General features: G+C 36.9%; 1 protein-coding gene across 1 annotated transcript in view; it reads left to right on the forward strand.

The window, feature by feature from the left end:
• Window positions 1–22,006, forward strand: part of BCKDHB (branched chain keto acid dehydrogenase E1 subunit beta) — a 221,657-nt gene that overhangs the window by 54,123 nt on the left and 145,528 nt on the right. Inside the window, exons 7-8 of the mRNA XM_059399214.1 lie at window positions 18,310–18,407; window positions 20,599–20,709. Coding sequence (XP_059255197.1) covers window positions 18,310–18,407; window positions 20,599–20,709 — 209 coding nt within the window. The remainder of the gene's footprint in view (window positions 1–18,309; window positions 18,408–20,598; window positions 20,710–22,006) is intronic.

Raw genomic sequence — 22,006 nt, forward strand, 5'->3', positions numbered from 1 at the left:
TGACTACTTCTTTGCCAATTTGAATACCTTTTATTTCTTTTTATTGTCTGATTGCTATTGCTAGGACTTCTAGTACTTTGTTGAACAACAGTGGCGAGAGTGGATATCCTTGTCATGTTCCTGATCTCCAAGGGCAGGCTGTCAGCTTTTCCCCATTGAGGATGATATTCACTGTGGGTTTTTCATAGATAGATTTTATGAAGTTGAGAATGTTCCCTCTATTCCTATACTTTGAATAGTTTTAATTAGGAATGGATGCTGTATCTTGTCAGATGCCTTTTTCTGCATCAATTGAGAGGACCATGTGGTTCTTCTCTATTCTCTTACTCGTTTGTTCTATCACATTGATTGATTTGCGAATGTTGAACCACCCTTGCATCCCAGGGATAAATCTCACCTGATCATGGTGGATAATCTTTTTAATGTACTGTTGGATCCTATTAGCTAGTATCTTGTTGAGAATCTTGGCATTCATATTCATCAGGGATTTGGTCTGAAATTCCCCTTTTTGTTGAGGTCTTTGCCTGGTTTGGGGATCAGGGTAATGCTGGCTTCATATAAAGAGTCTGAAAGTTTTCCTTCTGTTTCTATTTTTTGAAACAGCTTCAAGAGAGTAGGTATTATTTCTTCTTTGAATGTTTGGTAGAATTCTCCAGGGAATCCGTCAGGTCCTGGGCTCTTGTTTTTTGGGGGGTTTTGATCACTGCTTCAATCACGTTACTAGAAATTGGTCTATTCAGGTTGTCAGTTTCTTCCTGATTCAGTAGTGGAAGGTTTCTAGGAATGTATCCATTTCATGTAGGTTGTTGAACTTACTGGCATATAACTGTTGATAATAATTTCTGATGATTGTTTCTATTTCCTTGGTGTTAGTCATGATCTCTCCCTTTTCATTCTTAATTTTATTAATATGGGTCCTTTCTCTTTTCTTTCGGATTAATTTGGCCAAAGGAACTACTTTTTAATTGAATGGAAATCTGTGCTATCGGTAGCCATGCTTTGAGGCTGTAAAGATCTTACAGTGTGTGTAGTTCAAGGTTTGAATATACACTGCATTAATTTCTCCATTGACATGGGATTAATTTGCTTCTCTGAAGGTTATGAAAACTATATATGTCACAAATCCAGTGTGGTTATGGATGGGGCTTGTGCTTCATGCATTCATTAAGGGACCTAGTTCTGTGTTCCCAGCTAGAGCAATGTCTCTTCCTGCAGTTTGAGGAGAGGGAGTGAAACCATTTGGTGAAGGCACAGCAGTTGTCCTTGTCACTACTCTTCTTGACCTCCCTGATTCCCTCTTTTTGGGGCCTGGTCCCTAGTCTGTTCTGTATGTTCAAACATCCGTGCTGTGGGGACTCCCCGTGTGTCTGGTCTACAACAGAGAGAAGTGATTTCTTTTCGTTCAGCCAGTAACTTTAATGAACTGTAAAGATGAAAGTAAAAATAGGTAATACATTCTTTATGCAGCAATTTTCTTGAATTTTGTTTCTACTTATTTTGAATATACAATAAATAAATGTAGAACTTGTATCTTCTAAATTTGGAAGGAAAATATTTCTGTATTATTCTAATTTTTGATAGGTATATGCGATCAGACTTTCAAAAAGTGGCTGCTGTATATTTAGAAAAGACCGATCTAGAAGAGCAATGTAAACAGTGTCAGAAATGTGCAAAACAGTTATGATTCAAAAAGAAAATGAGTCAGTATGACATTATCAGATATAGGCATCTTATGGAGAAGTTTTGCTTTTATCTCTTTTGAGCTTTTTGGCTTTATTTAATTGAAATTGATTTATGACATCAGTGATAACGAAGGAAATACGGCTTTCATCTATGGTTGTTCTAGTGGGGAGAAAAAAAGACTAAAAGCCTTCTGCTGCTTCATTTCCAGGATTCAGATGACCCTTTCAAGCAAAAATAGGTCATAATGGTATCGAAGGGCTTTTCTTTTCTTCTTTTTTTTTTTCTTTCTTTAGCAAATACATTGATTATATACGAAGTCATATATTTTGAAGAGAAGAAAATTCTTTTAAGTAGCTTCTGAGTGGTAGAAGACTTTAAAAATGTTTTTTTTTCCAGTAACACTGTATTCAAAAGAGTATTTTTGCCTTTTAAATTTGTTTTGGTTGGCATCATGAAGAGGATTATCTTTTTTTTTTTTAAAGATTTTATTTATTTATTTGACAGAGATCACAAGCAGGCAGAGAGAGAGAGGAGGAAGCAGGCTCCCTGCTGAGCAGAGAGCCCGATGCGGGGCTCGATCCCAGGACCCTGGGATCATGACCCGAGCCGAAGGCAGCGGCTTAACCCACTGAGCCACCCAGGCACCCCGAGGATTATCTTGATGTAGGCAACTACATTTAATACTAGTTACACTCAATGACAAGAATTGAATCATGCGAGAGAATTCAGTTCTTTGTGATATTTTTGAATTAGTTTTTAAATTGAAATTAACACTTATACAGAAGTTAAAAAGTCAAGTAATATATCTTAGGACAAAAAATAGAAGTTTCTTACCTCAGCCTTCACAAAATCTGTGCTTATTTCCCATAGGTGATTCTTTTCAACTCTTTCAGTACTTTTTTCTCGTAATTTATCTTATTTGTAAAGAATGTGCTTATACTGCTTTTTAACATTTTAGGGATTATGATTTTTAATTTCCTACTAGAATTTAGCTATTTTATGTGCCCTTCTTTATGTGTTCCTTCCTCTCAACATATTCACACTTCTCTCAGTATCTTCTTGGATTTAGTGTAATTTTTGGTCAGATCATTAATGTTCACATTACTATGATCATCATATTGATATAATTTACAGCAGAACAAAAAAAGAAAAATAAGGGCATTTTATTGCCTCCTTGATATATAACTCTTGTCTTCTCTGGACCAGATAATGTTTTCTCTCTTTTTTTCATTTGCTTAATTTAAGCTCATGTTCCTATTACCAGTAAAGTTCCTAATTTCCTCAATATAACCCATTTTCATTAAGTTTGGACACATTAGGTGCCTAATCAGGTTCTTTGTTTTTCCTGTAGGCATCTTTTCTGCCCTGGGGTAATCCAATAAACTCTGGGTTCAGAATGTGGATTCTTGAACCAGATTACCTGAATTTGAAGTGTTGGCTCTACTCCCAGCCTAGCTGACTGACTTGGCACACCACTTGGTTTTCAGTCTTTCCTATCTGCTAACTGAAACTCCTAAAAAGTGCTAAAGAGAAGAAAAAAGGAGCTCACAAATCCATTCCCCAACTACTGTTGGCCTTTTATTATACATACTGCCAGACTTTTATCTGTACTTTTTGTTTTTTAAAAAGATTTTATTTATTTATTTATTTGTCAGAGAGAGAGAGAGAGAGAGAGAGCGAGCGCGCGCACAGGCAGACAGAGTGGCAGGCAGAGACAGAGAGGGAAGCAGGCTCCCTGCCGAGCAAGGAGCCCGATGAGGGACTCGATCCCAGGACCTGATCTGAGCCGAAGGCAGCCGCTTAACCAACTGAGCCACACAGGTGTCCCTTTTATCTGTACTTCTGAACAGATATTATTACTGTCAATTTATTTCAGTATTTGCTTATTTGATTACAAGTGAATTTTTATATTTCATGTTTTTTATTTCATATTTTTTCTTTATGACTTAGTCATGTGGACTTCTATCTTAATCATGTGGAGTAGCATTGATTTTATTTTATTTTTTAAGATCATTTATTTATTAGAGAAAGAGAGCATAAGTGGGGGAAAGAAGTACAGAGGGAGGGGGAGAAGCAGAAGCAGACTCCTCACTGAGTGGGGAGCCCAGCACGGGGCTTAATCCCAGGACCCTGAGATCATGACCTGAAGATAAATGCTTAACCAACTGAGCCACCCGGACACCTAGACACCATCCAGACACCTCTGGAATAGCATTTTTTTTTTTTTTTAACATTTTAAAATTTATTTATTTGACAGAGAGAGAGAGAGAGATAGCACAGCAAGCAGAGTAGCAGGCAGAAGGAGAGGGAGAAACAGGCTGTCGGCTGAGTAGGCAGCCCAATACTGAGCTTGATCCCAGGACCCTGGGATCATGACCTGAGCCGAAAGTAGTCACTTAACCAACTGAGCCACCCAGAGGCCCCTGGAATAGCATTTATTATAAACCCAAAACAAACAGGGCATGCAGCTAATAGATTATTATCCTATTTCCGTGATAAAAAGGCCTGATCTAGTAAGTAGAAAAAAGAATCAAAAGCTTTTTAATAGACTTGAAGTACAAAATTAACCTTTAAATTTGTTTGTATATCTTCTGTGATTGCCTTGATAAACTGAAATTTTCATGAGATAGGGCCCAGTGAAACTTTATTATACTCTTGGCATATTCTTTATATTATTGACATTCACTTTCAGACTAATTTTGGATATTGGACAGACGTCTGTTTTTGATCATTGGCCAAATCCAACTGGATGCATTGTCATTGACTAAGCTTAAGCTACATGATAGACTGATTTACTTAGTGTTTTTAAGAAAATTCATTGTCATTAATCATATGTACTTTTGTATAAGTTCAAGTATCATAGAGCTACATAGAACAGAAAGTGAAAGTTCCTTTTCCTTACTCCCAACTCTTTTTCTCAGATCTTTTTGTATGCATGTATATTTGCATGCATGCGTGAGCGTATGGAACACATTTACATATAAACAGTTATATAAGATCATACTATAGACATGGTTCTTTTTTTTAAGGCTTTATTTATTTATTTGAGAGAGAGAGACAGAGAGAACACAAATTGGGGAGGGAGCTGGGAGCTGATGTGGGCCTCAGTCCTGGTCCTGGAGATCATGACCCAAGCCGAAGGCAGATGCTCAACCACCTGAGCTACCCAAGCGCCCCTCATTCTATAGACATCATTCTATAACTTACTTTGCAAATCTTTTCCCATGCATTTGCATCTATTCAAATCTGTGAATCTATAGAACATATATAAACATACAATAATAAGAACATATTATAACTATTCTGTAATTTTCTTTACTTACAATTTATTTTGGATGTGTTGCAGTGTATTCATTTTCAGTGATTTAGCAGATTTTTAGTTCATAAATTATGGCACATGCAGAAGAATTTCATGCTTTCTCCTATTATGGAACTTTCAGTTGTTCGTAAATTCTTATTCCAAACAATGTTGAGGTAAACATATATATGTTGTATACACACACACACATATGTGGAAGGAGAAAATTACAAGCCTATGTTCTTTATTGTTTAAACTATAATACCTATGTTTAATTCCATCCTTGTTTTTCATAAGCCTCAGATATTCATTGATTAAGCTCTGAAAATAAATGATTGAAGCCAGAATCTGCATGTGTCTAAATAGCAGTGGAAAAACTAGAAGGATAAGGTATATTGACACAGGTACTGTGGGGAGACAAGACTTACAATTTAGCTGTTTATAGCCTGAAAGATTAGAATGGAAGTTGGAAATGTTTGTAAGAGATTTAACTTGAGAATACTAAAGATAAAAGTATTGCATTTCTCTTGTCTCATGTGTCAGACTTTTGCTCATTCTTGTGTTTTTTTTCCCTGTATTTTGTCATCATGAAAAGTGTTGGTTTGTTACAAGTCCATGTTGCAACAACTGGATCTCAATAGTTTTACCTTCTTGGAAATGTCACCATAGTATCTGTGCCCATACATTAGACATCATTGAAAGCAGCATATAATCTATTATTTCTAAATTATATATAGTTTTAAGGTCTTTAAGTAGACAGAAAATATTAGAGCATTTTATTTCTGTTTTTTGTGTCTTCACTCTAATGATTCTTTTTTCCTGGAAAATGGTTATCTCCATCCACTCAAACTTTTATGTCTACAAGTAAATTGTGTAGATGTTACCATTAGGTTTGACACATTTGTTTTTAGGGTTATTATTAGATATTTAGGGTTTTTTTTTGCCATTATGATTGGGGATATTTCTATTACATGTTTCTAATAGGTTTTTATTATTGGTATATAAAAAAAACTATTGATTTTTGTATGTTGATACTGCCTTGAGAATACCCAATTCTCAAATAATATTTTAGTTACTTTTAGTTACTTTAGTGTTTTAAACTTTCTGGGTGAAAAATCTTATCTTCTGTAGCTAATGATAGGTATAGCTCTTTTTTCCCCAATAATTGATAAGACATATATTGTTGTTTTTGTTATTATTATAAGGGCGTCTCCTCCTTTCTTAACCAGGACTTTGGTCAGTACTCTTCATCATACTAAAGAAATCTCTCTCTTTTTTTAACTTAAAGGCCCCTTCCTCCTGTTTCTCCCAAGGTGTTGCATTTTATCAAGTTCTTTCTAGGTATCTTATGAGATGTTTACATGGTTTTTCTTCTTTCATCTTTTTTTTTTTTTTTAAAGATTTTATTTATTTATTTGTCAGAGAGAGAGCGAGCGAGAGCGAGCACAGGCAGACAGAGTGGAAGGCAGAGTCAGAGGGAGAAGCAGGCTCCCTGCGGAGCAAGGAGCCTGATGTGGGACTCGATCCCAGGACGCTGGGATCATGACCTGAGCCGAAGGCAGCTGCTTAACCAACTGAGCCACCCAGGCGTCCCTCTTCTTTCATCTTTTGATGAGGTGTATTTCATTAATCTATTTTCTGATGTCTCAATCCTTGTATTCCTGGGATAAATTCTACTGTATCATGATGTATCCTACATCATGATAAATTCTACATGTATCATGTATCATGCATTATTCTTTTAGCATATTGCTGGATTCAATCAAATATTTTTTCAAAAGACCTTTGTATTCATATGTAAAATTGGACCATGGTTTTTTTCTACATGTATGAACACAAGCATGTAGTCATATCAAATTTGACTATAGTTCCCCTGCCTTCAGAATCAGAAACTGTGTCTGGTTTCAGGATCAGGGTTGTTCTAGTCCTGTAGAATTAACTGGCGTGCTTTCTTTTTCTGTGCTCCAGACTGGACTGAATAACTAAAACTTATCTGTTCTATAAGGTTTAATATAATTTGCTCATAAAGCTTTCTGGTTCTTGTGACTTTGAGGACACATCTTTGATTTTCTTTTTAGTATCTTTTATCATTGTTAGACTACTACTTTTTTTTTTTTTTTTTAGGATTTTTTATTTATTTACTTGAGAAAAAGAGAGAGAGCATGAGATGGGTGAGGGGCAGAGGGAGTAGCAGACTCCCCAATGAGCAGGGAGCCCAATGTGGGGCTCGATCCCAGGACTCTGAGATCATGGCCTGAGCAGAAGGCAGACGCTTAACTAACTGAGCCACCCAGGCACCCCTAGACTACTACTTATTCTTGAATAAATGTTGGTCATTTATATCTTTGTATAATACATTTTTTTCTCTGGATTTTCAAATTTAGTAGTATTAAACTTTTCTTTCCTTGTATCATTTGATTAAATATATTAATACATGTAAACCATTTATAATACTGCTTGAATGATAACTAATGCTTAATAAATGTTAGTAGTGGATTAAAGGATGTTTCTGCATTATTTTAAAAATCTCCAATGGATTTATTTTAATATTAACACCCTTAAGCATAAATCTAAATTACATGAGCCATGAGCACAACTCAAGTTGTTCAAATTCAGGAGTGAGAGAAAGGTAAATATTTCATAGAGCTTTAGTAAGAGAGATCAGCCAGCATTCAGCCAGTTTCAGGAACAGTTGGTCCAAAATGATTTTGTGAAGAGGGAATCATTGATCTTGTGGTTTAGAATCTTTTGGTTGGGCAATTCACATTTAGCAAGAAGGTGAGAAGAAACAGTTGCTGGGTCTATGGTCATGTGAAGGCCACCACTCTAGGACATGCTTAATCTTCAGGGGCTCTTACAGATTATTTAGGATTATTTACAACCTACCCTAGTATATTTGGGTGTCCACTGTATCATGTTAGGTCAAGCCAGAGTCTCCTACTTTTGATTACAGGCAGTTCCTAATGTGTTTCCCAAAATGTGTGAAAGTGTACAAAGGCTAATGCTTAAAAGTCAGAGATTGACTTACGTATGATAAACAGTGTCCTTTATGAAGAAAGTTAAAACAAAATTTCCAATTAAACCTCCCCTTGTAGACCCAGTTGTCAGTGACCTAGTATATAGATAGTCATATTAACACCGCCAAATTTGATCTGTTGATTAACAGATGGGGTGTTTTTAGCTGATAGTTTCATAGTTGATCTAAAGAATTTCAAATTTGAAATAAAAGGCACACAAAAGGCTCTTTCAGAGTTTTCATCTTCAATGTATGCAAGTGTGTGTTGAGCAAAAATTAAAGATCTATAAATTCTCTACTTACAGGTTAGATAGGTAGTAAATACAAAATTTTTAAGACCATTAGGGTTATATTTAGTAATTTTCACATAGTTTTACTCTTCACAAATAGAAATAAAGTGGTCAGGTTTATAAAAATTACAGCTGGGAAAATTTTCTCAGTAACTTGAAATTATTTATTCATCTTATCAATACTCTTAGCATTCCTCAGTATTATTGTTGAATTTGTGGATTCTACTAATTTATCCTTTTTTATCTCAAGCTCTAGGTATAGCTTGGGGTTATGAAATGATTATTTATTTAATATTTTATTAAATAAATGGTATTTTATTTAAACCACTAGACTACAAGTCATAATTTCTGGCTATATAAATATGCCTGGAGTCCTTCATAATTTTTAAATCCCTTCATATCAAATTATGGATATGTATGTGGAGATTTTAAAGAATATTTGCTTTATGAAATATAAAGCCCATTTACTGTCTAAAAAATTAATTTGAGAAAATGGGAGTGAGTTGCTGGAGGTCAATGAGGAATCTAGATTTAATACTTTGGTTGGTCTGTAGGAAAATAGCAATTATTTATTCTAAAGATTATGTGTGCCACATGTTTAAATATTAAAAACAGAGTGTTGCCTTTTTAAAAATATACAATTGGTTGCTCTTGATTTTTAAGGCATATGGTGAGGATCAACCTTGAGGGATGTTCATACTTGATATTGCTACTGAAATCCACTTTGGGCAGATTTCTATACAGTATAACATGGTGGTTGTGAGTTACCACTCCCTGTCTTATAACTTCACTGAGGTATTTCATGTCTCTCTGCCTCAGTTTCTTTATCTGTAGAACTGGAATCTAATATCATTTGTACTGAGCTGTGGGGATGAAATGAGGTGATACATAAAAGGCTCCAAACAGCATCAGGTACAGGATGGGCTCCAAACATTAGCTTTTTTGATTATTAACATATTGGGATTCCCTTTATTTCTCGTCAAAGGTGACCTTTTCTTCTCTTAAATGCTCCTTGTAATGTAAATCTGTGCTCTGTTTGTCCATTGCCTCTCATCCTCACACTTGCCCTTCTGTGTTTTCCTTTGTAATGCTGGGATTGAAAATAAGACAAGTGCATTTTCTTGATCTTCTGCCTTATTTCCAACTAGTTTCTGTCAACAGAGAGCACTTTGGAATGGTTTAGAAGGTGGGATGAAGGGGGAAGAAAGGAGCCGTTGTGGGACTGTGGCGGTAGTGGAGCAGCCGGTGCTCCCGCTGCCATTGTTCTGAGGCATTGGTGATACGGGGCCTTTGGTGGATTCTGGCCTGCTCTGTGGCAGCTCATGGTGATTCCAGCACCATAAGTGGCTCCTGTGGATGACTGAGAGTAGCCCGGGGCTATTAGCTGCTCCCTGGCCTCCAGGTTACATTATGTTTCCATGCAACTTGGCCCTTCCAGCATCTTTGTAACAGATCTCCTGAATTCAATTCTTCTAGAGAAGTTTCTGTTTTCCTGATTGGATTCTGATTCTGATTCCTGAATCAGCTGTTGTTCAGTGTTAGATAATGCAGTGATGAATTTTACAGTATGACACACATCACCTCGTTTCCCTGTGCCATTCTTAGTTTCTTTTGCCGATGTGCCCCGTGCCAAATTTGCCTTTTTCTGTTTACTCTCTGCATGTAGGAATTTGGTGCAGAGCAGCTAATGCTTGGTGTCTAGTAGGAATTGTAGCTCCTCATGGGTCATATTGTATTTATGGAAATGGAGGGACTTAAGGTATCAAAAATAAAATGCAGAAAATAATCTGTAATAATACTTTAATGTTTATAAGTCATCTACCCAGTTTAAGGTACCATATTTTATTGGTTCTGAGATTTCCATCACCTCTCAAATTTTAACATCTCTGAAATTAGAATATGGCTTAAAAACAATGTCATCTTGCAACCATCGTATCCAGTGGCCAGTAATTGCTGTTACCTACTCAGGTACAAATATCAAAGTCATCCATCAGCAGCCATGCCTACATGAAATAGATTAAAAAAAAAAAAAGAATAGCTTTAGATCCGTAGCTTAGATTAAATTCCACAGATGTTAGAGAACTATTCTTTAACAATGAGGTTCCAAAATGGTTGTGATGGGTAGAAGGTCAGGCAAAGTGAAGAATCATAATTTAACAGTCTTTGGAAGCATGAATCAGAAATAGGCTGTTTCTAAATACTGAGCTAGCTTGAGAGCCCAGCACCAATCTTATAATTCTCCTATGGATTCATTGATAAAGTGCTGCTTCACTGATGTGCTTGCTGACACAGAAATGCTCTTCTGTGGAGAAACATGGATACTGATGATTATAAGTCAAAAGCCGAATGAGAAGAATTAGTTTCTAAAGGTCAAAGAGTTTTAGGAATAGCTTAACCAATTCATTTTGCTTGTATTTTGTTACATCTTTAGAATAGAAGGATGATATATAATAAAACCCATGCCTGATTAAGCCTGAACTTCTTTCTTTTGATAAAAAAATAATTGTAAACAGTGTAAAATTCTCAACACTTCCAGTTTAATGAGCAGTTTTCTCATTCCTGGTGGTTCATAAAATGATGGTATATCTTACAGTTCACAGTGAATTAATGTTTTCATTTTCTGTCTTGACATAATTCTTTTTGTAGGTTGGTTTTTTTTTCCCCTTTCAACTCTCCCTGTGCTGGTAGAGAATTACTTTAAAATAGTGCCATTAAATTCAGCATTCAATTATTTTCTTTGTCATTTTGCTGCTTACCATGTTAGAGTCTATTTATATGAATGAAGTTCACTCATATATAGCTCCTTGCTATTGAAAATGCATTGGAAAACATTTACTAAAGAAATTATAATATATTAAACATGAATGAGGGACAGCTGCTAGTAAAATTGCATATGGGAGAACTTTTATTAAATATTAAATGCTGCATACTGAAAGAGTACAGGGAAAAATACTAAGTCATTGCAAAAATTGAACAAGTTACATTACAAAGTGGTTAAATTTTAGTGTATAAATTAAGGATACTGATGCATATTATGCAATATTGTCAGCCTCAAAGCTTTTTTGTTACCTTAAATGAGATAGGGAAATGTAATGAGGTTAATTTTGAAGTTGTGTAAGGAATGTGTTGGTTGCTTGATCATACCGTTGCTTTTGTGTTATGTTTGCAAATTAGTCTGAAAAGGAGCCTGATTTGTTTCATTACACACACAAAAAATTAGGAATGTGGGATTTTCAAATGAATTAATTACCAAGAAAAGAATTAGAGTGCATTTTTTTAATTTTATTTTTTTAAAGATTTTATTTATTTATTTGACAGAGATCACAAGGAGGCAGAGAGAGAGAGGAGGAAGCAGGCTCCCTGCTCAGCAGAGAGCCCGACGCAGGGCTCGATCCCATGTCCCTGGGATCATGACCTGAGCTGAAGGCAGAGGCTTTAACCCACTGAGCCACCCAGGCGCCCCAGAATTAGAGTGCATTTGAGTTGAAATGGGTCCAGGCCTTCCCATCTAATATTGTTTGTCACTATGTTCTCAATGTCACCATTCAGTTTAAAATAATATAGATGTTACTTTTCAGTGGCATTTTAGCAATAAGAAAACATGACCTTCTAAAACAATAACACCAATGATTGTAAGGTTTCAAATGTTTTTGTATCTCCGTGTGACGAGTCTCCTGGTTACATGCAAGATACTTGCTGATTCTGACTTGAATGTTGTGTTTATATTTAGACAGTGTGATGGTTACTGGTTTTTATTTAGTGGTGAAGAGATTCCAGCAAAAAACTGACAGGCATGCACAGATAATGAATTTATGTCTTCCCATCTTTATGTCTCTGTATCGTCAGAACTTTGGTTAAGTTCACCCAGGTACATGAAGTTAATGTACACAATACTAAATGTGGTTGTACTTCTTTTGCAACTGGATAGCTTATTAGTAAACTCATTTTCTATTTGTACTGATATTTCAAAAGACAGAGATTGTTTCACGAGGCAGTATGAACCTACAGTGCCTCTATCATGCCTCATAGTTAGCTCAGTTTCCCATACTTGGTGTTTAGTGACATTCATAATTTTGCATACTTGCCCATCAGATTACACTGTATTTTCTCAGAATCCATGGAGACTTACTAAGATGGGTCAGCCTCCTTTTAAAAAATTTAATGTTAATATTTTGCTAAGCTTTGCATTTTGAAATAAGTTTAAATGGAAATGTTGCAAAAAGAGTACAAAGAATTTTTATGTATTCCCCATTTATCTTCTGTAGGTGTTAATCTCATGAATAACTCTACTAATAATGATCAAACCCAGGAAATTACCAGTGAGCCAATACTGTTAACTCCTCCAGACACCTAATCCAAATTTCATCAGTAGTCCTACTAAGGTCGTCTTTCTGGATCAGGATCCAATCCAGAGTCTCCATTTACTGTTGTCTTAGTCTCCTTGATTTTGGGACAGACTGTTCCTTTGTCTTTTTCATCTGTCACGATCTGTAACTATTCGTTGATGCTGTCCATACATGCTCCCTGTAATCACCATGGCTTAGATAATATGAAAAGCTTAGCACTTAATTATTCTTTATTGAAAGGTAATTTTATCTTTTCATTAGATAATAATATTATAACAACTATTATAATGACAGCTTATATAGACAAATAATATGGTTAACAGTATATTGATTTGGTCTTGCTAATATAAGTGGTTAATCTTTAAATTTTCAGTAATTTGAAGTGAAGAGGTGAGGGGGAAATTGGATACAACTGTGTTTGGGGAATAATTTAAAAGTAATAACTAGAAGAAATTGTACTTATTTTTCTTGTTCATATAGTTTCTCATCTCTAACATCAGTACCAAAACAAATTATTGGTGTAGAAGTGAAAATTATCAAAGTATGACCATAACTGGTAGCCTCATCTGAAAGATTATTTGGAAAATAACAATTGTAATATAGAGAGATTGGTTGGTGGCTAAAAAACAGGAGTTTTATACAGGAGTAAGAATAAATGTCCCTAGAATGAAAACTTTCTTTGTAGTTTTAATGACTTTATCCTTGAATTAATTCAAATATAGAATTGTCCTCTTCCTAAGAACTGAAAGGATATCCACAGTGTGATTAACTTAATATGTCCTTGTTCTGTCCCTAGATGTGGCAGACAGACAGACAGATGCTGCTTTCCATAGTTCACAGATGGGTTACTAGGGAAGAAAAGTAATACATTGCTTTGTCAGAGATCACCAAATTAGTCAGATGCAGAGACAGGGCTGGGAATTGGGTTTTTGGGTGAGTGGATTTGCCCACTCTCCTTCATTAGACTGTAAATTCTGACAAATGAGATATACTTGCTCAAGTATGAAGATTTCCAATATTGTTAGTAACCAGGCAGCATGAAGTAACATTTTAGAAATATACTCTATTTTTTTTAAGAAGAACATTTATGTTTTATCACTGCATCGTGTATAATGCAATATGAATAAAGCCCACCAACTTTCGCAATTGTGAGGAAACTCGCATTACTGTAGATTAGTGCCAGGGCAGAGAAATGACCCTATTATCTCGGTAATGGTAATATTGTGCCTCACAGGGAAACTTGCATCATTAAGGGTGAGTTATTATTTTCTTGCAGACTCTTTCTACATGTGTTATTAATATATGAAGCCAGAAAGAATTGAAAAGGTTTTTCTAGGGACTCGGGTATGTAACTTAAAGCTTTCACCCTTCCCTGAAACAGCACATCGATGTGTGTTGACTCGTTTGCAGATGCGCACACACACGTCACACCTCCATTTCTTTGTATATATTTTTCTTTCTACGCGGCATACCCTCTTCATTTCCTTGTTAGCTCTAAGACCCTTCTCAGTTGTGGCCTCCCTGGTGGTGATCTTCCTCGATCCTTACAACTATGTTGGCGCTTCCCTCTGTTTTCCTAGAGTGGTTTATTCCCACTATTGTATCACGTTTTTGTTTGCCGATCATGTCTGTCTATCCTTCTAACTCCCAGTTGAGTGTGTGCTTGTCAAAGACAGGGGCTGCCCCTTTCAGTTTCATATTCGTGTCTTGTATGATGTCTGCGTATATTGGGTAGGCAGTAACTATTAAATGAATAAAGGTGTATTGTCCATAGCATATACATTTGGCCACTGTTTTATTTTAAAAATGTGTTCAATCAAACAAATGACAAAATGAGAAGGAAAAAGGAAGGAGGAAGGATGGAAAATAAAAACGGGGCCAGGAATGAACTCCTTAATGCCATGAGCCTGTAAGTGCACATGTAATATGAATATAAGTGCATCTACAGTAACATGAATATAAGTGCATCTACAAGGGACACATATATGTGGAACTTAAAAAATATGTTTAAAAAATCCGATCTGATATTTGAGCCCAAAATTGCATCTTTTAAATTTTGGTCTTAGGAAGATTTCTTAATTTTTCCGGATGACACATTTTTGTCAATATATGTCCAATGCTCAAGGGCTTGTCTGGAATGCTCATTAGTGCTGAGACTGAGATGTAATCAGCATTTGGTGAAATGGAGCGGTCTCAGTTGGTCCCACTGCTACGAAAACAGGAATCTGTAATAGGACTGTATAGGGGCTCTTCGGTTCCTGAAATTTTCTGTTATTACTTCTCTTACCTGTGCTCTTTCAAAAAGCACATAGTCATGGGGTAGGAATGCAGGAGTTCTCATTCGAAATAATAACCGTCTCTTGGAGTAAGTATCTTTTAAATTAGTGTAACTAAAGTACCTGTGAATTATGGCTTGCCCTCTGGGTGACATGTTTGCCAAGTTCAAATAAACAAACATATTCTCATTCGTCTGCTCTCAGGGATTAAATTTATGCAAATCTAGTAGATTTTTTTTTTTTGGGAGGGGGGTGTTTTTAATAAGAGACTCTTCTTGAATCTAATTCTCTACACGATCTTGTTGATGGAGAACAACACTTTGTTTGCCATGTTGTTCCTTAATTAAGTGTTAAAGTAATGAGGTCTTATTATTCTGGGTAATTTATTTAATACAATGAAGCAGTTAGTCACTCACTGGCAGCTTTTCAAAGGAAGTGGGCCAGGATGCTAACCCATTTCTTTTGGTGTGCCAGCCATTAGAACTGTGTGTTCCAGGGATTTGCTAATCACTTGGCAGCTGATTTAAAAGGCGGGAAAGACAGGATTCTTGAACGACAACGATTGACTCACTGACAAGACAGGGTGTGCTGGCTTCAAGGCTTGTCTGTTGGCATGCAGATCTTGCTGCCAGAGGAAAGAAGACTTGATGATGGCAAAGAGCTTATGTGCTGCCTTTCCCATGTTTGTTGGATATCATGAGCATCGTTGTTGACCATGGCTTTGGTTTAGCAACTGAGAACTGCTATGTAGAATGTACTACTCCAGTTGAATGTTTGTCTCCCTGTTTGTGTGTCCCTTTGTCTGCCTGTGTATCTGTTGGTTCATCTGTCCATCAAATACTAGATTTAAGCTGTCCATGAATGGGCTGGAATTAACCTCTGAAAACACTGTTTAGAACTGAGGGTGGCAGACTTTTTCTGTAAAGGAACAGGTAGTAGAATTTTAGCCTGTAGACCATGCTGTCTTTTGTCAACTCCTCAGCTCTGCTGTTGTAGGGCAAAAACAGCCTTAGATGATATGTAAATGAATGGCTGTGTTCCAGTAAGATACTGTTTACAAAAATTGACCTACCCACTGGTTTAGATAGAAGTATCGGGCTCAACGTAGTTTACTTGTTATACAAAAACTTTAAAAAATGCTTTTAATGCTTATGAGTTTTCTAAAGCAGCTTATGCCTCAGGTTTGTTAATTAGCTTGTCATCTGCTTTGAGTGGTTGGGTAGATTTTAGTGTATTATTTAAACATATCTGTGATCTAAAAAATATTCATTTCTGTCTCTGGGGTGGTTATAGAAATGCTGTTGGATTGGAAATAAAAAACGAGAAATAGAATTTTCCTCATCACTGATAACAGTGCTATTAAATTTGATAGATTATACTTACAAATGATTTTAAAAACTATGTTTTTTGACATGAAAACATGACCAAAATATATTGCCAAGTGAAAAAAGGAGAGATGATAAGAAGACCTTTAGATCAGGGTGATTATATATGTGGAAAAAAAGATTCACCTATGTTTATGAATGTGCATACTTCAATATTATGAGCATCTGAAAAGACACTGAATTAGTTGGGGGTCTTAATTTTCAAGCAGAACTCCAACTCTGGCCCATATAAGCAGAAAGATGTATTGAAGGAGTGAACAGCTCAGAAATCTTCGGTGTGCCTAAGAACTGAGCTTAGAAGCCGTATGTCTAGAAGCAGTACCCAGAATTCTACTGTGTAACTGGTTTTGCAAAGATGCCCCAGCAGCTAACAGTGCCATGGAACTAGAGTTTGAATGGTTGCCACCACTGAGCGTGAAAGCCGAATCAGCCTCCATTCTTACCAGTACTCTAGGATGGATCCTGGATCGCTGCTGCTCTTGGCCTGGGTGTGTCAGATCAGCAGAGCCCACATTTTGTGCCATCACTGCAATGAAGCCTGGAAAAGTGCAGATGGGGTCCTTACTTTTGTGGACCAAGGGCCCTGCCTCATCATATGGGGCATTTCCCTAATTTAGGAAGAGGATTAAGAAGCCCGGATAACACAAAGCATGAAAGCTGTCCCCTGCAGACGCGCAGGAAGTTGTTGGTATTGAGGACTCTGGGCAGTGGAGTTCAGACAACTCACTAGGGCACAGATGGGACCTTTTAGTTTGTCCTTCTTTGCTCATCGAATTAAAAAAAAAAAAAATTCAAAAATTAAAAAAAAAAACCCATGCAACAATGATAAAAGATTATAGAGAAAGTTAACAAAAGGGATTGTTTTCTTCCCCCCAACCACTTCTATTACTTCTCCCCACCGCTATTAATTACTGTATGACTAGTCTCAGGTGGGAATTTAAGAAGGCTTCCCAGCATAATGCAGCAATTCCATCAACTTCTTACTCAATTTCATTTAAAAATTCACCTTATGATTTCCCCTGGAATTCAGTCTTTCTATTGCATGTACTTGATTGGGCAAAAATAATCATGAAGTAGTCTTACCAGTGGCTTATTCTTCCTTGGTCTAATGGAACTGATCTAGTGAATCTTCTTGAGGTCAAAAGGATTCAGCTTTGAAATTTACGGTGGTGTCAGCTGCGGTAGTTGATGAGGTATTTGTAGATGCATGGTGTAAAAATGAAATATACTTAAAAATTTGGCCCTCCTCTGTGTGTCTTGTGTTTCAAGCCCCCCTACATCAACTTCTTCTTCTTCTTCTTTTTTTTTTTTAAAAGATTTTATTTATTTATTTGACAGACAGGGATCACAAGTAGGCAGAGAGAGAGGAGGAAGCAGGCTCCCTGCTGAGCAGAGAGCCCGATGCGGGGCTCGATCCCAGGACCCTGGGATCATGACCTGAGCCGAAAGCAGAGGCTTTAACCCACTGAGCCACCCAGGCGCCCTCCTACATCAACTTCTAGATAGAAAACTTGTCTGAGAACTTAATTCAGTCGGATCAAGTTTTAGTGGAAACATGGTAAAAATTTTTAACTTTATTGTTTTAGAACAGTTTTAGATTCACAGAAAAAGTGCGAGGATAGGCTAGTACAGGAGAGTTTCTATATACCCTGCACTCAGTTTTCTGTATCATTAACCTCTTATAGTAGTATGGCATATTCGTTACAGTTAATGAACCAATATTGGTGTGTTGTCAACCAAAGCCCTTACTGTAAGATTTTCTTAGTTTTTTACCCAAAGTCCTTCTTCTGTGCCAGGGTAGCTGATATATTTTCTACATTTACATGCAACTTTTTCATATGTGTAGTATTGTCATAGAGCCGTATAATAAATGCTATTTTTGTTTTAAGTAACTTACGGAATTTGGGAGAAAAATAAAAGAAAGCTTGCCACAGTGAAATTCTTATATTCTCTTAATGCACAAGCGCCACATGAGAAAAAATAAATTTTTATTTTTTTCCCTGTCCTATATTTAGTTGAACAGGTTCCTGTAGAACCATACAACATTCCCCTGTCCCAGGCCGAAGTCATTCAGGAAGGGAGTGACGTGACTCTAGTTGCCTGGGGCACTCAGGTCGGTAACATTTCTAAGAACTGATGATGTCCGTGTTGTGCTTGGAAGCTCTCGTTTTTAATCCTGATAATATAAAAATCCAAAGTGTTGTTTTTCTTATAGGTCAAATTTAAGTCTTGTTAGTGCTACATCTGTATCTGGTACTGACTTCTGGTTGAGGGTGAGGTGCCTGTTCAGTCATATTAAAATATATATGCATGTGGTGAAGCTTACAAATCTGTTGAGTTGATAGAAATGTACTCATGGGAAATTGTTTCTTCTGAAGCATGCATTATATGTCCTCATACTTGTTTCTGTGCTTGACTTCTGTCTTTTTCATCACATCTGCTGCCATCTCTTGTGATGCTTGCTCAGCTATGTACACCAGCCAGGAGTCCAGCTTCAAAATTCTGTACCTTCCTGTGTTCCGGTGAACCTCGGTACTCATCTGCCTTAGTTTCCCCAGTGCTTGTTATCACGTCATTCTGCCTCCAGACTCCTCTCTGGATGGAGATATCTACCTCTTCTCTATCTCCTTCTTCTAAACAAATGGTCCATTTTTCTTTTTTTCTGTGTGAAAGAAGTACTTATTTTAGAAAACGTGCACAGCATTAAGTGAAGAAAAAGAAATCATGTGTAATACTATACCCTCTGACTCTCTTTTCCACTTGATTTTTGGCACGGAGAGGTAGCTTTCCTGGTTTCTTACCGCCAGTGGGAAAAACTCTTACCTTTATCTCTGTCACTCAGTGTGCATCTTCGCCTCTCTTTGTAATAGGGAAGTTAGTATATTGGATGCTATGTCCTATAACTTACCTTTTCCTCACACCTTCCGTGTCTGCTGCCAGTCCTTTACTCCTCTTTCTCTTTTGTCCCGTGGTTTTCAGAGCTCCCTCTACAGATCTTTCACATTCCATTTTGCCTTTTCTAGGCCTGTAACTTACGAGTGGCCCCTTCCCTCTAATGCATTTCTCCTTTCAATGTCCCTTTTATTAAAAGGCTGTATATTTCTTCCCTCTCTAAAACATACCTATTCTTTACCCTACTTTCCCCTTAAATACCAGTGTATTTCCTCCTTTCTTTTATCACTAAACTTGAATGACTATTTTCTATTACCTGTATTTAATTCCTTAACTAATTCCTTATGTTCTTATACCTATGAGTTCTGTTCCCACTGATTTACTAAAACTATTAATGCTAACATTACTAATTTTCTAATTTTTATTTTTTTTTTTAAGATTTTATTTATTTACTTGGCAGACAGAGATCACAAGTAGGCAGAGAGGCAGGCAGAGAGAGAGGTAGAAGCAGGCTCCCCGCTGAGCAGAGAGCCTGATGCAGGGCTCGATCCCAGCACCCTGAGACCATGACCCAAGCTGAAGGCAGAGGCTCAACCCACTGAGCCACTCAGGTGCCCCACTAATTTTCTAATTTTTAAATTAACCCTTATCCCATATTGCTACACTGTATGACACAGACAACTGTTTCCATGAAAACCTTCTTCTTTGGTTTCTGGGATACATTGTCTCCTGGTTTTTCTTTTTCCTCCCTCCCTTCCTTCCTTTTCTTTCCTCTCTTACCCTGCGCAAGTGGTTCCACACTAGGTGTGGAGCCTGACTCAGGGCTCGATCTCATGACCCTGAGGCCATGACCTGAGCTCAAATTAAGAGTTAGTGACTTAATTGACTGAGCCACCCAGGCACCTCCTCCTCTTCTTCCTCCTCCTCTGCTGCTGGGGCTTCTTCTTCTTCTTCTTCTTCCTCTTCCTCCTCTTCTCCTCCTTCCCCTTCTCCTCCTTTTTTCCCCTTTTCTTCTTCAAGTGAGTTCCTCCTTCTCCATTTTCCCCATAAATGTTGGTCCTCTTCAGGGTCCCATGAGTTCCGCCCTTTACTTCTCCTTCCACAGCTTTCACTAGAAACTCAACCTGCTCCTCTAACTTCACTTTCTGTGTGCTGGTATCTTTACAATCAGCGTCTCTATTAATGACCGCTTTCCTTTCCTGAAATTAAGGATATCTTTCCAACTGTTTTCTGGACATCTATGTTTGATTACTTTGGGGAAATATGGGGTTCAACATATCTAAAACAAATTTAATTCTCCATTGCTAGTAAGTTCCTATGACTTTAGAGACTCTTTCTGTTAATGATGTCAGAATTCATCTGACTTTTTGGGTCTAAATCTCTGTAGTTATTTTCCGTTATTTTTATTTCAGGTTCACGTGATCCGAGAGGTAGCTTCCATGGCTCAAGAGAAGCTGGGGGTGTCTTGTGAAGTCATTGATCTGAGGACTATACTACCTTGGGATGTGGATACAGTCTGCAAGGTATGAATATAGTGTTGATAGAGTGTCATTTCCTTAAACCTGTGGACCAGATTCATTGGCAGTTTGCAAGGAATTGTTTTGAAATTTCAAGCTTTGTGAGCATTTTCAACAGATTGAAAACTTCGAAACTTATGCTGTGACAGAACCATATGTTATATACACAGCTTAATGCTCAAGGAAACCAATCACTTGCGGGTTTTTCCCTCCCATAGTTCTTTGTTTAAAATATTATGGAACTGTGTCCTTCATGCATCCTGCTTGGGTTGAGCTGTGAAAGTAATGGAGTAGTGCAAATGAGAGCATATCAGGTTGTTGAGGTCACCTGTGTTTTTAACTACTTATGGGTTATGGTTCGATAAGCAAGGTTTAATAGAATCAACTAAGTGGGTTGGCTGCATTTTCATTTGTCTCCTTTCCAAAAGAGGTGGAGATGGATTATTTAAAAAACAAAACAAAGCCAAAAACAAAAACAGAAACATAACAAAACCCCAAAACAACCCTCTCTACATAGTCTTTGTACTGTGAATCACAGTTTGAGTGTTATGTTGTGAGATTCCGTCTGCTTTTAGTTTTCAATCTAAGCAAACTCTTGATAGTCCCTTCTCAGGAATATAGTTCAGTTCTCATTTACTTGGTTATAACTGATGGCTTTCATATTAATAAACCCAAGTGCATCTGTTTCCATTGTGGTCTATAAGGAAGATTTAGCTGTTTTTGTGTGATGGTCTTATGTACTAAAGTTGAGATAATGTGGCATGTCTTACTTTTTCTTGATTTACTGTTATAGCAAGTGAATTCTAAGACCTAGTGTATTTTATATCATTTTTTAAGAATAGCTTTGCTGTTTCTTAGGTTAGTCATGTGAAAAAGATCTGCAGCTACTGCTGCTCTTAGAGTATAGCGTAGGGTATGTTTAGGTAAAGATTATTTTATAATTTATTGGAAGACTTAAGATAGTAAATGTTCTGTAGACTCACTTGACATCATCTAGACACTTGAAATGGTTATGGATGGCTTCTACAATATTCTTAGTCTTTCTAGTTTCCATCATTAAGAGCAGTATTTTAGGTTGAACTACTTATAACTGCAGGAGAGTCGTGCCTCTTGTAGGCTTTCTCAAATCAGGTTAAACACTGGGTTTTCTTTCAAGTAGCCAAATATTCCAAATTATGGTTAAACTGGAGCTGATAGCCTTTGCCCCAGAGTGGGCTTCTTTTTTGCAGCCATATCCCCCATTTATTCTTGGGGTTTGTAGTTATAGGGTGAATGGTGCTTTTCTATGGGGATATAATGTTTT

The sequence above is a fragment of the Mustela nigripes genome, chromosome 5 (assembly GCF_022355385.1).
Source record: "Mustela nigripes isolate SB6536 chromosome 5, MUSNIG.SB6536, whole genome shotgun sequence".
NCBI classification, from domain to species: domain Eukaryota; kingdom Metazoa; phylum Chordata; class Mammalia; order Carnivora; family Mustelidae; genus Mustela; species Mustela nigripes.